The sequence below is a fragment of the Sciurus carolinensis genome, chromosome 11 (assembly GCF_902686445.1).
Source record: "Sciurus carolinensis chromosome 11, mSciCar1.2, whole genome shotgun sequence".
NCBI classification, from domain to species: domain Eukaryota; kingdom Metazoa; phylum Chordata; class Mammalia; order Rodentia; family Sciuridae; genus Sciurus; species Sciurus carolinensis.
In genome coordinates, this window is record NC_062223.1 from 33,608,302 (window position 1) to 33,628,420 (window position 20,119).

General features: G+C 60.3%; 1 protein-coding gene across 5 annotated transcripts; it reads left to right on the forward strand.

The window, feature by feature from the left end:
- Positions 1-1,524: 1,524 nt before the first annotated feature.
- Chst1 (carbohydrate sulfotransferase 1) lies at positions 1,525-19,723 on the forward strand. Of its 5 annotated transcripts, none has more exons than XM_047516368.1 (4): positions 1,525-1,554; positions 16,261-16,403; positions 16,767-16,861; positions 17,736-19,723. In XM_047516368.1, the coding sequence occupies exon 4, from the start codon at positions 17,778-17,780 to the stop codon at positions 19,011-19,013; it is 1,236 nt and encodes a 411-aa protein (XP_047372324.1). In that variant the 5' UTR covers positions 1,525-1,554; positions 16,261-16,403; positions 16,767-16,861; positions 17,736-17,777; the 3' UTR covers positions 19,014-19,723. The 5 variants fall into 5 exon arrangements, with proteins under 5 accessions (XP_047372324.1, XP_047372323.1, XP_047372322.1 ...); XM_047516367.1 differs by lacking the exon at positions 1,525-1,554 and adding an exon at positions 4,507-4,610; XM_047516366.1 differs by lacking the exon at positions 1,525-1,554 and adding an exon at positions 4,522-4,964 and having other exon boundaries at positions 16,255-16,403.
- Positions 19,724-20,119: the final 396 nt, after the last annotated feature.

Below are 20,119 nucleotides of genomic sequence, written 5' to 3' on the forward strand. Positions count from 1 at the left end.
GAGGTGGGATCCTGCTCAAGCTGGACCCTGGCCCATGACCACCACTCTGCTTCCACGGCAGGAAGGTTCCGGGCGGCTCGGGAGCACCAGGTTCAGACAGCGCTCACGGCCACCCCAGCTGGGCCTCTGAGTTGGCAGGCCACAGGCCAGAGTGTGGCAAGGTCCACTGCTGGCCTTCCTTCCTCAGGGGGCGCCGGGAGCAGGCTCCTTCCTCGGGAGGAAGCGGACTTCTGGCCTTCTCTGCCTCTCTTTCCTCCTGGGAACTTTGGGGACTTGGCTGAGACTCACCTTGGCAAGATCCGGGCCGGACCATGTGAGGCCAGAGGAAGGAAGACGGAGCCCGGAGAACGGGAAGCCGCCTCCTCCAAGTCTCCCCCGACGAGGACCATCCCGCCTTCCCACCTACTGGGCCCAGAGAGGTCAAGAGCCCCGGGTGCCCGGGGCAGTCTGGGCATCAGACCTCGTGTGGGAGGGCCAGAAGACGGGGGACTCGGCTACTTGGCTCCTCTTCGCTGGCACTCCCTACTTTACACAGGGGATCTTGTTCTGTAACCCAGGTGGGGAGCCTTCTGTTGGGGGTGGCTAGAGGGAGAGAGAGGGGAAAGAGGGAATGGAGCCTTCCTCCCGGGTCCCTCGGCTTGGACTTGAAGCCGGGTCAGAGGCTGAGCTGACGGCAGGACAAGCTGTTGGCCGTCTCTGGAGAATGCGTCACACACAGTGTCTTCCCTGGTATGTTGGGAAGACACCGCTCCCTCTGCCTCTGGCTGGGGGCCCTTCAAGTAGCTTCCTCTGCAATTTCTAGAGCGGGGGCAGAGAACATGACAGATGGCAGTGGTGGCTGCAGGTGACGGGCTGTCTGGGAGCAGCACAATGTCCCTCTGAGGGATTTGCAGAAGCCCTGTGGGTGGAGCAGTGAGGATGCTTTTCAAGGGGCCTTGGCTGGAGGGCCTGCCGGGGGAGGAGGGGGCCGCGTGCTGATGTGCTCTTCTGAAGCCATGGGCTGGCAAGGCCTGCCAATCTCTGGGCTCAGAGAGCCATGGGAAAAATGGCCTCAGATGTTTCTGAGGACTCAGCATGTGTCCAGCTAGAGGCAAGGCCCTCAAACACTTGTTTTATTTCAACCACAGAGATTCATGTCCCTCAATTCATACAGAATAGCAGCCCATCTGCAATGGGGCACAGTTGGAGGACACGGGTATATAGAGAACTTTTGCTCAGGAAGCTGGATACCCAGTACTTTTACTGTGGGGCAAGGTTTTGCTAAGTTGCCGAGGCTGGCCTTGAACTTGTGATGCTTCTGGCTTAGCCTCCAGAGTTGCTGGGATTATAGGAAGCACCTCTGCATCAGGCTCTACCCAGACTTTTCTGCCTGGAACTTTCTCTGCAGGTACTGGGGGCTGTTGGGCCTGAAGTCCAGCCACAGCCAAGAGCTGTCGTGAGCGCTTGCTGCCTTGTCAGCATCCCCCGTGAGACATGGGAAATTGAGGATCGCGGGAGCAGATCTTAAATCAAAGCCTGAGCCATCAATCTTCCAGAACAGACCGAAATAACAAGGTGGGTGGCACAGACCGCCACCACATGGACAGCCAAAAGATATTAAAAAGTCAGGCTCTCAGGTCCCCAAGTCCCTTAACAAATTTCCAAGTACCTGGGGATCTGCATGCTGGGGGAGAAGGAGGAACGTCTCATTTTAGAGATCCCCAGGAGAGCCCGGGGACTTTATGTGAGGAAGCCCCTGCATCTGGGGGGTTGTTCCTCCCAGTAGGTGCCCCACTTGAGTCAGGATGATGGAAAGTGGCTAGAGGGGAAGTGGCGAGGCTGCAGAGCCAGCTGGCTGGGGTACTCCATTGCTTACCAGTTCTGCAGACCTGGGAAAGCTGCTCAGCCTTCTGGCTCACGGTTTCCACCTCTGGTACATGGGAACAGCAATACCTGTGACACAGGGCTGTTCTAAAGGGTCAAAAAAAGAATCCACTCAATGTAAGCAGCACAGGGCGTGGCACAGGGTAGACCCAGAGCCTTAGCCCTTAATGTCAATCTTCCCACACTTCCCTCCTGGCCCCGCCCGGCTGCCCTTCACTCTCCCAGCCGGCCTGTTCTTTGGACTTATGTCCTGTCCACCCTCAAGCTCCAGTTCAACTCCCTCCTCCTCTAGGAAGCTCTTCCCGAGTGGTCCCCCAAACCTCCTTCTTCCTGTGACTTTCAAGGTTACGTGTTTGTGTATTCAATCACATTTCCAGCAACTATTCTTTGCTGCTTCATTGAGTGGGATCCAAATTCCCTGAGCACAAGGACTTAGCTTCTGTTTTCTCTCCCCCTACGTTCCCCCTACGGCACCTATCCTAGTGTGGTGCACACAGTAGGTGCTTAAAAAAAAAAAAAATCCTTGCTTGTCATGTGGGAGATCCTAGGAAACTGGAACAGAATCCCGGTGTTCCTGAGACTGGATCTTTTGTCTATTTTTAGTTTTCAGTGTTCTTTGAAAAAAAAGAAAAAAGAAAAAAAAAAAAAACTCCCAAATTCCAGTCCATCTTTACATTGCAACCACACGGATCTTTTCATGTCAGCCAGATGTACGTTTCCCTCCTCTCCACCCGAAATACACCAGAATTTGAAAAATGAGGCGCTGGATCTGAGAGTGAGAGATAGAGAAAGCTCTCTAAACCCTGACTATTCTTGTCAAGCTGAAAACTTGGGGAGGGATTAGCGCTGGGTGAAAGGGAGGTTCTTATGGCTGAGCCTGGGGCTATTACAGCCAGGATTTCTATGGAAGGACCGACAGGAAGAGGTGCTTCTGGAAGGTCAGTACTCTTGGTAGGCGTCAGGAACACTGCCACTCCCTGGGGGGCAGGTGGCCAGGCAGATCTGTTCACCTTGAAGTCAGGATGAGGACTGGCCCCGCTGCCCCGGCTGCGGTGGCTGGACGCAGGCAGGGCCACGCGCAGCTGCACTGCTGCAGGCAGGCACGTGGGGAGGCGATATTAGCCGCCCCAGCTCCACGGGGTTAGGCCGCCTGGCTCCCCGGCACTGGTGCGGGAGGAGTTCATAATTATGAGTTGGCAACTGCGGCCAAGATAAGAGATTATTGGTCTGGTGGGACATCCCAGGCAAGGGCCTCCATGCCATCTGGTTCCGGGTGGAGAGAGACTTTCCTGATGTGTTGAGTCCCCGGTCCCGCACGGAGGCACAGACATCACCATCGCCTATTGGTGAGCAAGCGAATGTTTGTTCCCAGATACACCAACAAGTCAATAGCAGCACTGTGCAATTATTAAGCACTCATTGTGTGCCAGACACCATTTTACCATCTGGTGTTCACGGCAGCCCCATGAGGTGTGGACCATCTTCTGATTGAGGAAACCGGGGGACAAAAGGCCACTTCATTCTCAGAAAGTCCCACAGCAGACTCCTCTGACCTGCGAGGGATGGGTGCTAGCCTGCTGTGGTCGGCCTGCGGGACCCAGGGGAGGCTATCTCAGGACCCCTGGTTTTTCAGCCTTCCCTGTCCAGGAGTGACAGTCAATAGCTGGAAACAGGATTCAGGGAAAATTCAGAAATGATGGAGATGGAAACTGTGCTCTGCCTCACACGATCATCTCTTGGTCAGAGCTGAGGAGCATCAGGTTCAGTCAGCCAAACCACTTACCCATTCTCCAGGTGGGCAAACAGGCCCTGCGCTGGCCAGCCTGGGACTGTTGTCAGACATGTGGCAGAGCTGAGGTTCATGTTTCTCTGCTGTTTACATAGTTTCTCCTCCACTCCACTCTGAGAGACCGGGTGTCCATTTGTTTTGTCACTGGCCAGTCCTTGATGCCCATGTAGGTCCGGCCAGCAGGAGATGCTCAGTCAATATTTGTGCAGAGGATGAAGGACCATAGTGCTTGCTCTCGGCTCTACCACTGGTCTTCCTCATATAAGGGCATCAGTGGCTCCAGATTCTCACCTGGGAGAGCCAACGCAGCCTGGTAGGGAGGGGGTGGGCAGGAGTGGAAGATGCCTGCCAGCAAATGTCCCACTATGGCACCCACCCCTTGACCCTGCCAAACAGAGCAAATGGAGCAAGGGAATAGAGGTGTGCATTGGGGTTCTGCCACTGAAAGGTGGCTGACTCGGGTTCTGGGTTCTGGAGTCCCTCCTTGCGCTGGCGAGGGAACCGGGAGAGGACCGCGGGGCCCTGGTCCGAGTTGGGGCTCCAGTTCGACTTTGGGGGCTGGGGACGCTCAGGCCGAAGGCTTAGGCGGAGCAGAAAGGAGCACCCTCCAGAGCGGGGGTGGCGGGAGGGAGAGCGGGGCGAGGGGTGCCAGTGCAGCAGCCTGCGCCCGCGGGCCTGGGAGCTCTGGGGGTGGGGTGGGCGTGGCTGCCCCGGCCCGTGGGTGGGGGTTGACCGGGGCGCCGGCGGCCACTGCCGAGGGTGTCCCCGGCGCTCGGGCTGGAGCGGGCGGGAGCGCCGAAGGGGTGGGGACGCGAAGGGGCGGGCGGCTCCGGGGGCGGGCGGCTCTGGGGGTGGAGCCGGGACCGCAGCGCCCGCCGCTCGCCCGGCGCTGAAGCCGCCGCCGCCGCCGCTGCCGCGGCTGCTCTCGGCTCGGGAACGCGAGGCAGGCGGGCGCTCGGTGAGGCTCCGGCGCCTGCGGCTGCTGCTCCCCTCCGGCGCCCGGGGCTGCGGCGCCCGGGGTCCGGGCCCCGGCCCTGCGCCCCGCCGCCCCCTGGCCCCGCGTCTAGCCCGGGAGAACGCACTCTGCCGCTCGAGCCGCCCCGGGCTCGCGCCCCCGGGCCATGAAGAGGGGCCCGTGAGGGGCGCGCGGAGGCGGAGGGAGAGGAGGGAGGCGGGAGGCCGAGGAGGAGGGCGCGGGAGGCGGAGGATGCCGCCGCCGCCGCCGCCGCCACCCGCGGGCCCCCGGCGAGCCTGACTCCGGAGCGGAGGATGGAGCCGGCGCTGCAGCGGCTCTCGGCGCGCCCCCGACCAGGTATCGGCCGGGCCCCGCGGCCCCGGGGCGGGCGGGAGCGGACAGTCCGCCGCAGCACCCCGGAGAGGCGCGGGCGCGGTGGGAGACGCCCCTCGGCTCGGGGACAGTCGCTACCGGCGGTGCGCGGAGGGGGTGGCGCGGGACGGCAGCGTGTGTTGGAAGCAGGAAGGGGCTTCCGGGGCTGGTGGCCGGTGAGCGGGGAGCGCCGAGATCGCCGCAGCCCTCCTCGGCCTCATTTGGGGAGGACAGCAAACTTGGGACGCGCGGCGGACCCCCGAGGCGTCCGGATCCCTCCTGCTGCTGAGAGCACTCGGGGGCTGCTCCGGGCTCATCGTCCCACACTCCGCCCTCCTCGGGGCTGCCAAGACATCTGAGACCCTGAGGTCCCCACGTCCGCTCTAACTTTCCAAACCAGAGCTGCACCGGGAGGCAGGGACCGTCCCCAGCTTCCCCCTCCTAGCCCTGGCGCTGCACCCGCAACCCACCACCGTGCTGCGTGCGATGAGACGGGCTCCTAAGGGGCTGTAGCAGCGGGATGGTGCAGAGTCCCCGCGCCCCACAGAAGCCAGAATAGCTCTCCCGTTCTTCCCCGGTTAGGGCTTCTCTTGGGGAGCTGCTCCTCCCAGGCTCCAGGGACTCAGTGCTGCCTTCACAGTAACAGTTCAGAGCTGCCCTCTCCAGGATGCTAGGGGTTAAAAGGCCGAGCTACCTGAGGAGGTTAAGACCCCTCGGTCCTAAGGTGGCACCTTGACCTGATTTCAGATGCCACAGTGTGTCGCCTTGCTGCGTCCCAGGCCTGCCCTTTCTCAGGATTAGGTTCCTCAGCTCTGGCGCTGATTTCTTCTGATGGACCTAAAACCTGCTTCTAAGCAGGAGGCTGGTAGGAAGGACTGCCCTGGGGTCTGGGTGCCAGAGGATGATGGGCTTGGGTCATTGACAGGGAGGTAGAGGTTTGGACAGAGGAGGTGGCTGCCCAGTTAAGGGCAGAAATTCTGCCCAGCATCTTCTGGAGGGCTGGTGGGATCAGGGGGCAGAGGGGACCTAGGCTTCTAACTGGTGTCGGCACCCTGGCTGGGAAAACAGCTGCTTTGGCAAGCCAAAGGGACCAGTAGGTGTAGGAGACAAGCAGGTGGGGCCAAGTGCCAGGTAGCTGTCGTCAGGGGCTCCTTAATGCCGTGGGGGGTGCTGGGTGGCTCAGGCAAAGACCTTACCTGGCAGGCAGTTCCCAGGCTCCAGCCCTCAGCCCCGTGGTGCTCACAGGGATCAGGATGACCCTGTTTCTTTCTCAAAGCGCTCTCACCGTCATGACTCACTCGCTGGATTCACCAGGGAGGTATCAAGCTTCTAGCCTCGTCCATTCTCCTCCCTCTTGGGTCTTTAGGGAGCTGCTGGGGAAGAGAGGGGGTGGGTTCGCCCTTGGGTCTTAGACCCTGCAGGCCTGGAGCCTGGCACTGCAAACTTTCGCTGCCTGCCGCCCTGCCTCATCTTGGTGGGTGAGTGGCCCAAGGCCAGGCCACAGTGGCAGGGCGGGTAGGGGCCGGGTGTGCAAGTGCGAGGAAGCCTTTGCTGATTATCCTCCCAACCCTGCTACGGCTTTGAAATCACTGTCCCTTTCTGCCTTCACTCAATACCCCGGCTCCTCATCAAAGCAGAACCCCACCCCGAATCCAAATTTCCCTCTTTCTGCAGTAGTCGCGATGCTCTGAGCCAGTGCTTTCCTGGGCATCCAGGGGAAGTCAAGCTCCTCTCCGCCCTGGCCCCTGAGCCATCTCTGCCTGTGCAGCCTCCCATTCAGAGGAGGGGTCTAGATCCCGCTTGGTTCCCTTTCCCCACAGCATCCTAGCTCCAGAGGAAGCGTGGGATAGGGGTGTGAGTCAGGCTGCACCAGAAGAGGGGTATATCTTTGATCCACTGGGTGCAGGGGGTGCTCAGGTGCCAAGCGATGGGCGAGAGCAGGTTGGTCCCCCCAGGTCCCTCTTGCCCCCGCCCCGTCCCCCCCTCCGTGGGTCTCCCTTTACTTTCCCAACTCCACTCTGCATGGGTGGAGGGAGTGTTTGATATTCATAATCTGGTTCAGAGAAGGTCCCGAAGCCCTGAGTCACTGTATGGTTTCCATGGAAACAGACTTGTTCGGAGGACTCGGTGTAGCGCGGCAGTGGTGGGGGGAGAAGGGAGACGTATAGTAAAACCAGGCTCCACAAGTGTGGTGGCAGGTGGACCCACTCCCTTCTGATGGCTCTGGCCTCCCTGGAGGAGGGGCTGCCTGTCCCACCCCTCCAGAGCCACCCAGCAGACAGGCTGGCTGCTGCTCCTCCGGTGAACTTTCTGTCAAGCCCGGTGGCTACCTCTCTGTGCCTCAGTTTCCTGTTCCATAAAATGGGGACTGTTAGAGCACTGCCTCTAGGGTAGTGAAGGTCATGTGCATTAGGAAGTAGAACACACTCGGGACAGTACCCAGTAGGTGTCGTTGTCATCCGTAAGTCAGGGGATCATTCCCCGGGATCTGTCCCCTGTGTCCCTGCAGGTGGTCACGACATCTGCCTGGGCTTTGGAAGAGCCTCCCCTAGCAGCCTGTGCCCACTCTGGGAACCAGCCATCCCTTCTTCCCACAGAGCGTTGCCCAGGGCTGACGCAGTGCTAGGCGGCCCTGGATCCTGTTCAGACCCCACCTGTCCAGAGGCCTTGAGGGAACAAACCCTCTAGGTCCCGATGGACAGTGGCTTCCTGCTTGAGCCCCTGGGGGAGGGTGGTGGCGTCCCTGGTGTTGGGGAAGAAGGAGAGGGACTCAAGAGGTCCAGACAGAGAGAGCGGGTTGGGTGGGGCAGACCATCTTCTCTCACCCTTTCCAGGCTGCTTCATCTGGCTGGAGGAGCAGCCTCTTCCTGATGGTCACCCAAAGAGGGACCGGGGACTCCCCAGCAAAGCCCCTGGGTTGGAGCCTATGTTTCTCACGTGCTACCAACATGCCCTGCAGTCCGGGCAGGTGCGGGCAGCAGTGGCTGGGGCAGGGAGAGGCTTTCCCCACAGGACGGGGCGGGGGGCACCGCTGGGGACGATCGGGCCGCCCGCGGTGGCCCAGCCCCTCTCACTGCAGCGCCCCCTGGGCCTGCAGACTCCGCCTGCAGTAAGGTGGGCTTCAGCTCCCAGCCCGCCCGTCACTGCCAGCTGTCAGAGCTGCAGAGCCTTCTGGTTATCTGCTGGCCCTTCCTTCTGTCTTACAGATGGAGAAACCGGGAATCCTGGTTGTTGCTTGTTTGGCCAGAACTAAGCTAGCTGTGGCCTCTCCCAGCTCCACACTGGGCCAGGGTTGTCCCTCTCTTCCCCTGCTGCCACCCAGCACGCCGCTGGCCAGCTCCCAGCTTCCTGCCAGCGTTCTTCCCCAGGTCTCTCCGGGCTGCTTTGCTGTCCCCATTGGTGTTCACAGCACCTTCCGATTTAATATCCTCTGCAAATTTCATTAACGGACTGTTTACTCCCCTCTCCCAGGATCATTAATGAAGATGCTAGATAAGATGTGACCCAGCGCCGGGGCTTGGCAGCCCTGCCCCCACTCCTGGACACTGCCTTCCAGCCCCTTCCCTCTGGACTGTCCTTCCCTACCCAGGACCCTTGGGACCCACCCCCTCCTTCTGTTAGGACCCATGACAAGTGCTTAGGGCCAGGTCTGTTTGAATTAATTTTGTAAGATCACTCGAGGCGCTGTATCAAATGCTTTGCTAAAAATCAAGATATATTACCCTGCCCGCATTTCCTTCATCTACCGGTCTTGTAATCCTATCAAGAAAGCTATCAAGTTTGTCAGGCATGATTTGTTCTGTATAAATCCCCACGGTGCCGCGTGGGGCACGGGGTTCCCGAGCTTTCTAAACGTCTAGAGATCCCCTCTTTATGTTTACTTCTTGATTACAGCTGGAGGGCCGTGGGCCAGGGGCCGGAAGGCCTGGGATGGAGAGGAAGGCCCGCCCCTTCCCTGGAGTCCCTCAGTCCTGCCCCGCACCAGGGCCCCAAGCTGGGCCCTGGGGAAGGCTGGGGCGGGGGTCCCGGTGCGATCCTTCAAGGATTCCACATGGCACAGGAAATGACAGTCCGCTGCTGCTGCCATTCTGGAGGTGCCACTAATTGAGTGATTGCTGTGTCCAGCCACTTGGCGGAGAGCTTTCTGTGCTTGATCTCATTTAAGTCCCAGGAACTGGGGCCCTTGGCTCAGAGAGGGTGAGGCTGCCCAGGACTCGGGGTCTGTTGCTGCCCCTCTGTGGGCTACACGGCTCCTAGCCATTCACACGCAGGGTCAGGGGTGTTCCAGATGTTTCAGGAGGTCAGCGAGGACCTCACGTGCTGCCCCACTGCCTGGGCTCCCTTCTCTCGCCTGCCCAGTCTGAGCTGTTGAGCGGTCACTTAATCTTCCTGAGACTTACCTGTGCCCTTGATGCAGCTGGCAAACCTGAGGCTCCAGGCTTGCAGAGGGTTCTCCGAGGGGAGGCCGAGCAGGTCACACCAGGGTGCCAGGCTCTGGGTGAGCCGCTGCCATTATGTATGTCTTATGGATGTCCCCGTCGACGTCGGGCAGACACTCATCCCATTGGCACTTGCCTGATGGGTAGAGCTGTGGCTTATCACCCAGGAAACAGGGGCGACAGGATGAGCCAGGCCGGACGCCTGCGGTGGGCACGTCCTGGGGACCAGCCTGGGCTGGGGGTAAGGTCTGGATCGAGGGAGCAGGAGCCTTATCCCACCAGGGTCTGGGGCCCGAACCTGTGCTCTTTCCAAACTCTTTCGGGCTGGTGGTCATAAGGACATCCTCTCATGCCCTCCTGGCTGTGGAGAGTTTGGGCATTCCTGGGCTCCTTGGCCATAAAAGCCCTTGAGCCTCCCTCTCTTCTCCTGGCAGGACCTGCGGCCTATGCGGGGAGGCCGGTGTGTTTGGGGCGCCTGCCTATCAGCGGCTGCTCCCGTGACCACATCGCTCAACTTCAGCCGGAAGGGTGGGATGGCACGGAGTCATCTGTGTGCCGGGAAGGCCCACCAGGTGACACCCAGGGACTTGGTTGTTTGAGATGTCAGCAGCTGTTGGATGAGCTGGTGTCTGGTTGGGGGTGAATGCCAGGGTCAAGAGTGGCACCAGGGTGTCCTGGGCCTTGGTGGCTCCCTCGGTCCTGGCCTTCTCCGCCCCCTCCTCTAGTGTCCCAATCCTGGTGACAGTCTTGCTCTAGGTGTGGCCAGGGCTAGGAGGGGACTCCTGGGGCTGCGGTGGAATCGTGGCCCTGCTCCTGCGTGGACAGGAGCTGCTCCTCACCTGGGGGAGGTGGCCCTGGCACCTGGCAGGCGGTAAGCGACCCTCAGTGGGAGCCAGGCCTGTGGTCATCTCTGGGTGTTGGTGCCTGCAGCTCTCCTCACCCTCCAGGGCCCAGGTGAGGTCCAGTGTCCTGCCTCGCCACGCCGGCCTCTTCCCCACGGGTCCAGGTGAGCCTTAGCAGGTGACGGAGATGGAGACTCTGGGGATGCGGGACAGAGGGCCCCTCCCCCTGCGGCCACAGCTGCGCTCTGGCTCCTGTGGATGTTTTCCCATCCCTGAGGCCGGAGGCCGGGCCAGGCCCGGTATCCAGGGGGTGGGGCCTCGGTACTATTCCGACTCTGGCTGTGGCTGCTGGGTGGGTGGTGGTGGGGGGGACAGGAAACCAGGGCCTTTCCGCCTGCCCAGTGTTGGGGCAGAGTCCCGCCTACCACAGGCCAGCCTGGGACGCGGAGCTGGCCTCTGACTCATCCCTCCCCAGGAGCCGGGCACACACTGGGGCCTTGTCCTGGGGCCTGGAGGTCAGTCACTGTCCCCACTGCTGGGGAGGACTTTCTCCCAGGTTGGGCTTGGGACCCTGGTGCCCCTGGCAGGACAGCAGGACAATGAGGTGCCCCCTGTCCAGGGCTAGTGGACAAGGTCTCCGCAGGGGGGACGGCAGTGTCCCCAACCACACACGTGGGGCTGCCGAGCAGGAACAGGCTGTGGCGTGCCTTCTGTCCTCTGTCCACGTCCCAGGCCAGCACTGCCCGTCGGGGTGAGATCAGCCCCAGCACTCATCCTCCTGGTTCCTGCCTCACGGCGCTCGCTCTGCCGGGTCTGCCAGCTCCGTCTCCCAGCCAGACGTCTGGGAGAGTCGTGATGGCGGGTCCCCTTTCTTAACATCAGGACCACCGAGCCCTGGAGGTTCCTCTCCTTGCTGAAGCCTAGCTAGGAGCCGCAGCAGCGAGACCCGCCCCTGGCCACGGTGACCTCTCCAGCAGTCCTGAGGTGCCCAGGGGTGTCCCCAGGGCCATCACTGTGGACATTGGGGTGACCTGCCCTGGAGACACCAGAGCTCAGGAAGCAGCCGGATGGCTCTGCTAAGGGTGAGAAGCGCAAGTCCCGCGTCTCCGTGTGTGATGGTGGTTAGAGACAGGAGGAACTGGCTGGGCTTGCGGGAGCCCCAGAGAGGTCACGGTGAAGACGGAAGCCAGCACCATGTTGGTGTCCGGTCGGAATTCGAGGAGAAGGCCCGTCCACCTCACAGTGGTTCAGGCCGAGGTGGACATGACCCTGGAGGTTAGCACTGGAGCCTTCTGTGGTCCTGGACCGATTCTGGTAACAGGGGCTGAAGCTGGACTCCATCAGATTCCCTCGAGAAGGTCGTGCTGGCTGAATTCTGTGTTGGCATACTGCCCATGTTGGACACAGTCCCATGACACTTATCCATGGGTTTTATTAGGTACGAGATCTTGAGGATGTGGCTCATGGTGGTATATAGCTCTCTGGAGACCATGAGAGGAATCTTATGCTGGATTCAGTATCAGTCAGGAGTAGCCAGATGTTTCTTGAGCACAGCTTTAATCTTTATCTCATGGATCCTAGCAAACATGTAAATGAAGTATTTCCCTTTTCCCACCGACTGCCGGGAAGCTCTGGCCCCTATATGGGGTTCATGTTATTTGGTCCTTTCTTTCTTTTTTTCCCTTTTTATTCTTTCTTTCAGTGCTGGGGATGGAACTCAGGACCTCATGCATTCAAAGCAAGCGCTCTGCCGCTGAGCTGGGTCCCCAGCTGCCATCACTTGGCTCTTTATATGCCGCCCTTATTCCTGGTTCTTTCAGACTTTGAATACCCTTGTTTTCCCTTTGCCTCATTTTCGTCACCTCATTTTCCTTTGCAAAGAAAAAAAACTTGCTGTTTTATGTGTTTTTAGCCTTAACTAAACAAACATCTATGGCGGATCCGCGCTGGCTATTGCAGGCCGGGGGATTAGGCGCTTCCTCCGCAGGCTCCTGCCCTGCCTGCTCCCCTTCCGCCCAGCTCCCTGCCCCTGGCTCTGGTTCCTGGCGCCCAGGCCTGAGCTGGGCAGAGGACGGTTTCGGCTTCTTTTCTCTCTGCTCCCCTGCCCTCCCCCTTGGGTTATGACCTGTGCTGGGGAGAGGCTGGAAGGGCGTCTTTCCAAGGTGAGCATCGCCGCTCCCACGGCCCGGGCCCCTCGGAGGTCCTGGGTGTTTCAGCGCCTGCTCCCCCCCCAGGAGTCTCCAGCCCCTGCTGTCCCTGGTAGCCCACCCGAGCAGGGAGAGCCCAATGCTAGGGACAGGTGGTGCCCTGAAAATGGGTGAGGGGAGGACCAACCGGCAGTGCCCTGGGGACAGGAGAGTGGGCACAGGGAGGTGCCAGGGCTGGTTCTCAGTGCCCCACCCTGTCGCCAATCTCCTCTTCAGCTCTTGCACTGGGTGGCTTCACTTTGTCCTCAAGGTTAATAAACTGAACCAGAAGCTTGGTGAGTGCGCCTTGCTCCTGCCTTCTGTCCCTCCCCGGGGGCACCTGCGGTTCCTCATTCAGTGTGAATGCGGATAGAAAGTCTATGTGCCCCGCCCCCTTTGACGGTGGGGACGGTGGCATGGTATTGCACACCTGTCTTCTGGCTGCACCTTTTCTGACCTGCGCTGGGTGAAGCCTCCTCATCAGTGTGAGCCCATCTGTGGGGCCTGCTCGCTGCGCCAGTTGCGAAGAGAACCTCAGGGCAGGAGCAGGCTCCCGGGCAGGAGCTCGGCCTCTGGAGGGGGGAGCCCCTATGTCTGGGCTGCAGGAGGCCCGGGAAACTTCCAGCGTGTGTGTGAACCGGGGGTACAAATGGCGCTTCCTGGGATGAGGGGTTGGTTGCGTTTCTAGGTAGGGAGCAGGACTTTGGTGCACAGAGCAGGAAGCGGGGAGGCGGCTCTGTCAGGGCTCTGGGTTCTCAGGTGGCCACAGATCAGGCCGAGGGACTGGGGGACAGAGACACCCAGCTCTGGTTTCTTCTGGAAGATGACTGGACTTTTCCTCTGCTGATGGAGGGTCCCCCATCTGCTGAGAGGGTGGCCCCACCTGGGCCTGAGAATGCAGTGTGGGCCTTCTGAGATGACGGAACCCCGGTGGTCAGACCTGAGAGTCCCCCAGCCACTGGATTTATGGAAAAACCCAGGCATGGGGGGGCCAGGGGTGGGGACGGGGGCAGGGAACCAAGGTCACTCAGCAGCCAGAGAAAGGCGAAGGCTGGTGATGCTCCTGCAGGTGACATTGGGTTCAGTGTCCCTTCTCTGCCTGAGGGCTGCCTGTTGCTAAGCTTGGTGTGCAGCTGAGGCAGAGGGGGTGCACAGAGCAGAGGCCACAGCCTCCGGGCTGCCCCGTCACACCTTTCTGCACCCTGCAGCGTCACCTCCCGTGGGTGGCATCCTCACAGCAGGCTGCCACCAACCCCCAGGAATTCAGGCAGAGATGCAGGGTTAGGAGGCTGCGCTTCAGGACTTGGCCACTGGAGGGCAGCAGGAAAGCCACTGCGGTGGCTGAGCCTAGAGGTCCCAGGCAGCAGAGGGACCTGGGAAGAAGGCTGGTGTACCCAGGTCCCTCACACCGTCCCAGTCAGACCCTGTGGGCTGCAGGGTGATTCCCCAGGAAGCAGACGTTAATGATGATACTTTAACAGACTTATTGGGTGTAACCCAATGCCAGGCAGAGCAGTAACTAAAGAGTCCTTACAATAGCTTTCTTATAAATATCCCCATTTTGCAGGTGAGAAAACAGAGGCACAGAGAGATTAAGAAATCTAGCCACATTCCCACAGTTGTTAAGTGACTCAGCTGGAATAAATGGGGCTGGTCCCACAACCAGGTCCCAGCGAGGAAGCATAATATTTAAAAGTCCAACACAATTCTCTAAGTCTTTCAACTCTCACCACTATGGCTGTGATTGTGCCTTCTTTACCACAACAGGGAAACCGAGGCTCACAGACACCTGGTGAACCGCCCACATGTACGTACCCACTGAGCGGCAGGCCCAGGCTGGCTCCTGGCGGAGCCCTGAGGTCTGTGGTTTGGCTTCGGGAGGCAGATTCTCCACCCCACCCTGGCCCTCCTTGGGCTCTGGCGGACATTGAAGTCTGACCTTCTCCTGGGCGTGGGAGTCACACCTCCCTTGCCTTCCAACAGAAAGAACAGATTTTGGGCTCCTGTGTCCAAGCTGTGACCAACTGGAGGTGGAGGGAGACCGTGCCCGAGGCTGCTGAAGCCCAGCATGGGCCCTGGGCTCCACAGTGTGGCCCGGAGGGACAGCACTGGGGGCTCTTTTGCAGTGGCCAACGCTCCCTCGGGAACAACAGGACCTGGCCCCGGGGGCTCTGGTTTCCAGGGCAGATGCCTCCAGCATACCAAGGACGCTTGGCCGGCTCTAGGCCTGGTTCTGCCAGGCTGGCAGGAGCGCGGGGCACTTCCAGGAGGGCCTGGCTTCCCCCACCTCCCCATTCCCATGCCCTGGCTTTGCCCTCCCTGGGGGCGGGGCACAGCCTGCGACTCTGGACACTCTCCTCGGTGCCCAGCCTGCACCTCGTGAAGCTGAGTGTCACCCGCTTAGGGGGTGATGCCGTTGGTCAGGGCAACAGTGCCCGGCCCTGGCCTTCAGTTTTTCTGGGGGTAGAGGTCTGGGGCAAAATGGCAAGAGGCTGCTCTTTGCAGACTATCCCAGGCTACATTCTGTCTTTGGACTGGGATCCTAGAGCTTGGGGAAGACTCTCTGAGGGTCTGTTTTGGTGGAGACCAAGGGGGTGAAGTGTGGGCGGAATCGGGGGGAGTGGACCCAGGAAGAGGATTTGCACATGGACTTCAGGGCTTGGCCGGCCCCTTCCTAGGGTGTGGACTTGGGGACTCGGCTTCCTTCTCTGTAAGATGGGTTGTGGCGTGTTGTGGGTGCCCGCGAGTGCTGGCCCCGCCTGGTGTTTTCCCTGTAGTCCCCGGAGCAGTGCCTGGCCGTCCTGGATGGCCGAGAGATGTCTGAACAAGGACATCTGGATGAGACGGCACTGTGCCTAAGAACAGACCCTGAGGTACCTGGGAACAACCACCGCCCTGGCTGATGGCATTCCCAGCCCGTCCACATCTGCAAAGGCGATCACGTTTGTCCTGGGCACTTGGGCAGAGGACTTGACGTTTCTAACAGGACTCCCGGCCTGGAGCCTCACAGCCCACCGCCACCTCAGCCCAGGCTCTGTTCTCCTCCCCAGGCAAGCAGACTGCTGTGGCTCTGTTTCTTCTCGGGACACACGGCTCATCTCTGCCCCGAGGGACTCAGGCCTCTGCTGTTCCTTAATTGCTTCTACGTTTTTTTCCTTAGTTTTTGAGACTTAATTTCCCCATCCAAACAATGGGAATGAGGACCCTCGCCTCCCAGAGGGTTTGTAAGGAATAACAGGGGACCAGAAGGTGGATGTGCCAAGCCACCCAGCCGGGCCCCTCTGGGAAACGAGAACCCTGCTCCGGAAGGAGTCAGGCCAAACAGCAGGGCGTGGGGCGGTATCTGCAAAGCACTGGGGTCCACCCCATCGTCCATGGACGGATGGAGGACAGGCCACGCAGGAAATGGAAAGAATATGCTCGAAGCCTCGCGATCAATCTGCTTACCCCTCTATGCCCAGCCCCTCTCATGCCGGTTCACAGACGTGCCAGGGACATTAATCAAAAGCACGTTTGAAGGCCAAGTAGGTTTTAAGCTGGAGGAACAGAAACTCAAGTCTCCCAGGAGGGACAGCGTGGGCTTGGGAAAGCTCCTGGCGGGGGTGACGGCGGCCGTGAGCTCCGCAGGCGCCTGGGCCTGCTCCGCCTTCACAGCTGTGCTGCGCCCATATCGGCTTCCGCTCGAAGTTCCCTCAGGGTACAGGGCTTGTGCTCCGTGGGCGTTAACTGAAGTGATGCTGGATTTTGGTGCTTCCACTCAGACTTGGTCAAGGTCAGGAATGTTCCCTAGTCCGATTTTGCTTTTGAGTTTCAGGTGGCGGCTTCCTCTTTGGGGCTGGAAGAAGAGCACCCCTTCCTGGCCGTCCCTTTGGAGCTGCTGTTTGACCTGGGGCCCGAGGCGAGCCCCCGCCTGCATCCCTGCTTGCCAAATCCCAGGAGCAAGCTGAATTTTAGAAGGTCAGACTCGTCTTCAAACAATCCAGGGTGTGCCAGGGCCCAGTCAGCTAGGCACAGGGCTTGCCAGCTCCCTGCCCACTAGGACCTGGCGTGAACAGAGGGACACTGCTCGTTAAGAGGGTAGGGGTGGGGTGAGTGAGGTAGGTGAAGGAGTGGGGTGCCGGGGTCCGGACCCCAGGATCAGATGGCACTGGACTGGCCGGGGCCCTGGTATCAGTGATAAATCTGGGGGAAAGCAAGGCCTTCACTGCCTGACTCTGAGGGGCAGACTGTGGGACACAGGGCACAGGAGGGGGGACACTGGAAGCCCAGCCCCGTCCTCAGCATTCCTGCTGTCTCTTCTCTGTTGTCTGCCGGCCACAGGACTGCTGCACAGGCTTGGACCTCTGGACCACAGCCCGCTAGGCTTGGGAACACTGGTGGCTGCAGACTGCCCAGCCCAGAGCAGCCCGTCTTTGGTAAGTGTTCAGCCCTCCCCCCCTGGTTCCAGAAGCCCTAGCACTCTCGGCACCCAGGGGGCACCTGCAAGGAACTCAGGGTGTCCCCCAGCACACCTTTTCCCTTTCTGCTTCCTGTGGTCCCTCCCCATCCCCCTTCTGTGAACAGAGAGGCTAAGGGGCTAAGGGTAGAGGCAATCGATGACCAGCGCGGAGGAGCCAGGCCCGTTTCCTCGGGCTAAGATCTCCTCAGGCAGTCCCCTCTGTGGTAGTGAGGATCACCTGGCCCCATGGCCAAGAGCAGACCCCAGATCCTGGAGAAGGCTGTGTCTCTGCCAGTCTGGACCCCTCCCTCTATTTTGGGCCAGTTGACTCCTGGACACTGTAGGAGCCCAGAAGTCCACATCTGGAAATAGCTGGGCACCTGTGTCCACAGTTGGAGGGATTTGGGCCCAGCTGTCCACCACTCCTGGCTCACCTAACATGGATGAGCTGCTGGCGAGCAGAGGGCGGAGAAAAAGATCCCCACCTGGGGAAGCGGGCACCAGCTCATCGGGCTGGAAGGACATGCTGGTGGCCCGGGGGATGCCAGCTGGGTGTTAGGCAGTGGTAGGGTGCAGCCTGAGGTTTCCCTAAGTGCAGGAGTAGCACAGCAGGGGTCCTTTATGGACCTCGGAGTTCATGGAGGGAGGCTTCTGCAGCCTCTGTAGGTTGGGTCTTGGGGTTCAGGTTGGTTAGATCCTTGAAGTTCCCAAGAGTCCCTCAGAATGGCGAAGCCTAGCTGCTTAGACCTTAGGGCTGTGTATGGGGGTGGGGGGCAGGGGCGGATATCTTTGGCCAGGGTGCTGAATGTTTCCCTGGGCCCCCTGGAGACCCTGGCTGTCTCTGCTCCCAGACCTCGAGCCGTGGAGAAGCAGCCCCATGAAGGTGCCCAGCCATGCAATGTTCTTGGAAGGCCGTCCTCCTCCTCGCGCTGGCCTCCATCGCCATCCAGTACACTGCCATCCGCACCTTCACTGCCAAATCCTTCCACGCCTGCCCCGGGCTGGCCGAGGCCGGGCTGGCCGAGCGACTGTGCGAGGAGGGCCCCACCCTGGCCTATAACCTCTCCCGGAAGACCCACATCCTCATCCTGGCCACCACCCGCAGCGGCTCCTCCTTCGTCGGCCAGCTCTTCAACCAGCACCTGGACGTCTTCTACCTGTTCGAGCCCCTCTACCACGTCCAGAACACGCTCATCCCCCGCTTCACCCAGGGCAAGAGCCCGGCAGACCGCAGGGTCATGCTGGGTGCCAGCCGCGACCTCCTGAGGAGCCTCTACGACTGCGACCTCTACTTCCTGGAGAACTACATCAAGCCGCCCCCGGTCAACCACACCACCGACAGGATCTTCCGCCGAGGAGCCAGCAGGGTCCTCTGCTCTCGCCCGGTGTGCGAGCCTCCGGGGGCTCCCGACCTGGTCCTGGAAGAGGGGGACTGCGTGCGCAAGTGTGGCCTGCTGAACCTGACTGTGGCCGCAGAGGCCTGTCGCGAGCGCAGCCATGTGGCCATCAAGACCGTGCGGGTGCCTGAGGTGAACGACCTGCGGGCCCTGGTGGAAGACCCCCGGCTAAACCTCAAGGTCATCCAGCTGGTCCGAGACCCTCGCGGTATCCTCGCTTCGCGGAGCGAGACCTTCCGCGACACGTACCGGCTCTGGCGGCTCTGGTACGGCACGGGCAGGAAGCCCTACAACCTGGACGTGACGCAGCTGACCACCGTGTGCGAGGACTTCTCCAACTCGGTGTCCACCGGCCTCATGCGGCCCCCCTGGCTCAAGGGCAAGTACATGCTGGTGCGCTACGAGGACCTGGCCAGGAACCCCATGAAGAAGACCGAGGAGATCTACGGGTTCCTGGGCATCCCCCTGGACAGCCACGTGGCCCGCTGGATCCAGAACAACACGCGGGGCGACCCCACCTTGGGCAAGCACAAGTACGGCACCGTGCGAAACTCGGCGGCCACGGCCGAGAAGTGGCGCTTCCGCCTGTCCTATGACATTGTGGCCTTCGCCCAGAACGCCTGTCAGCACGTGCTGGCCCAGCTGGGCTACAAGAAGGCGGCCTCGGAGGAGGAGCTGAAGAACCCCGCCATCAGCCTGGTGGAGGAGCGGGACTTCCGCCCCTTCTCGTGACATCGCGGCGTCGGGTGTGACGACACGGCCCGTTTTAACTGTTGCCTTACTCCCCCGCCCCCTCCTGCCCTGTCATGTCCCGCGGCCCCCTGCCCACCCCGCCCCCTTCTGCCTTTTTTTGTCTCTGAAATTTGCACTACGTCTCGGTAGGGATGCCCCGGGCAGGGGGCGCACGTGCAGTGGGGCCCGCCCCCCACCCCATGCAGACACCCTGGCGTCGGGTCTCCTCGGGGACGTGAGATGTTTACAAGCACCCCGCGCACACATGCACGCACGCACACGGGCGCGCCAGGAGAGGCACCCCGACTCACGACTTCTCCAGCTTCCGGAATCAGTGGGGTTGGGGTCTGGTAGTTTTTGCACTGTTTTACTTCTACAAGGTAAGAGGACAGAAACGAAAGGATCCCCTCTCTCTAACTTAGGAAGGGGGTCTGTCCCTCCCGGTCCCTGCTTCCTGCCCCCGGCCCTCTGCCTCCTTAGAACAGAGAACCCCCTCCTGCCCGCCCTGCCTGTCCGTGAGCAGGTTTTACTGTGAGGTGAACGTGGACCTTGTTTATTTTTTTCCAGTCTGTGGTGATGCTGTCGTCTGTCTGAGTCTTGTGGCTGCCCCTGGACCAGTGATGGCTGATGAATCTTTTAAGTTTCTGATTGATCTTGGGGTCCATCTGTGATATCTTTGTGCCAAAAAAAAAAAAAAAAAAAAAAGAAGAGTGAATCAGTTTGCTACATGAACATTGAAATGCTTTATTTGTGTTTTCTGTAAATAAAAGTGTGCAGTAACAGCTCGGCGTGACCTGGGACGATCTGATCAGCTGACAGTGGGGTCTGGGTGGTTCCCGCTTTGGGGAGAAGACTGGGAAGGAGGCACTGGTGGCAATCCAGTGACAAGCCTTCCTTAGGACCCTGGTTGCACTTTACACTGGGTTCCGGGCATCATCTCCCTTCTGTCGCTTGAGACGACGTACCTTAGAGCCAGACACGATCAAAACGTGTAACGAGTGGTACGGCTTGGTGGGACAGAGGTCATCGTGGGATCCCTGTGCAGATGTTCCTCCTTAGGTTGGTGGTCTGGGGCCAGGTCCCAGGGGAGGGGCAGTGGCTGCTTG

Excerpts from the sequence above, each read along its gene's own strand:
- Chst1 (XM_047516368.1), top strand. The coding sequence starts at position 17,778 with ATGCAATGTTCTTGGAAGGCCGTCCTCCTCCTCGCGCTGGCCTCCATC.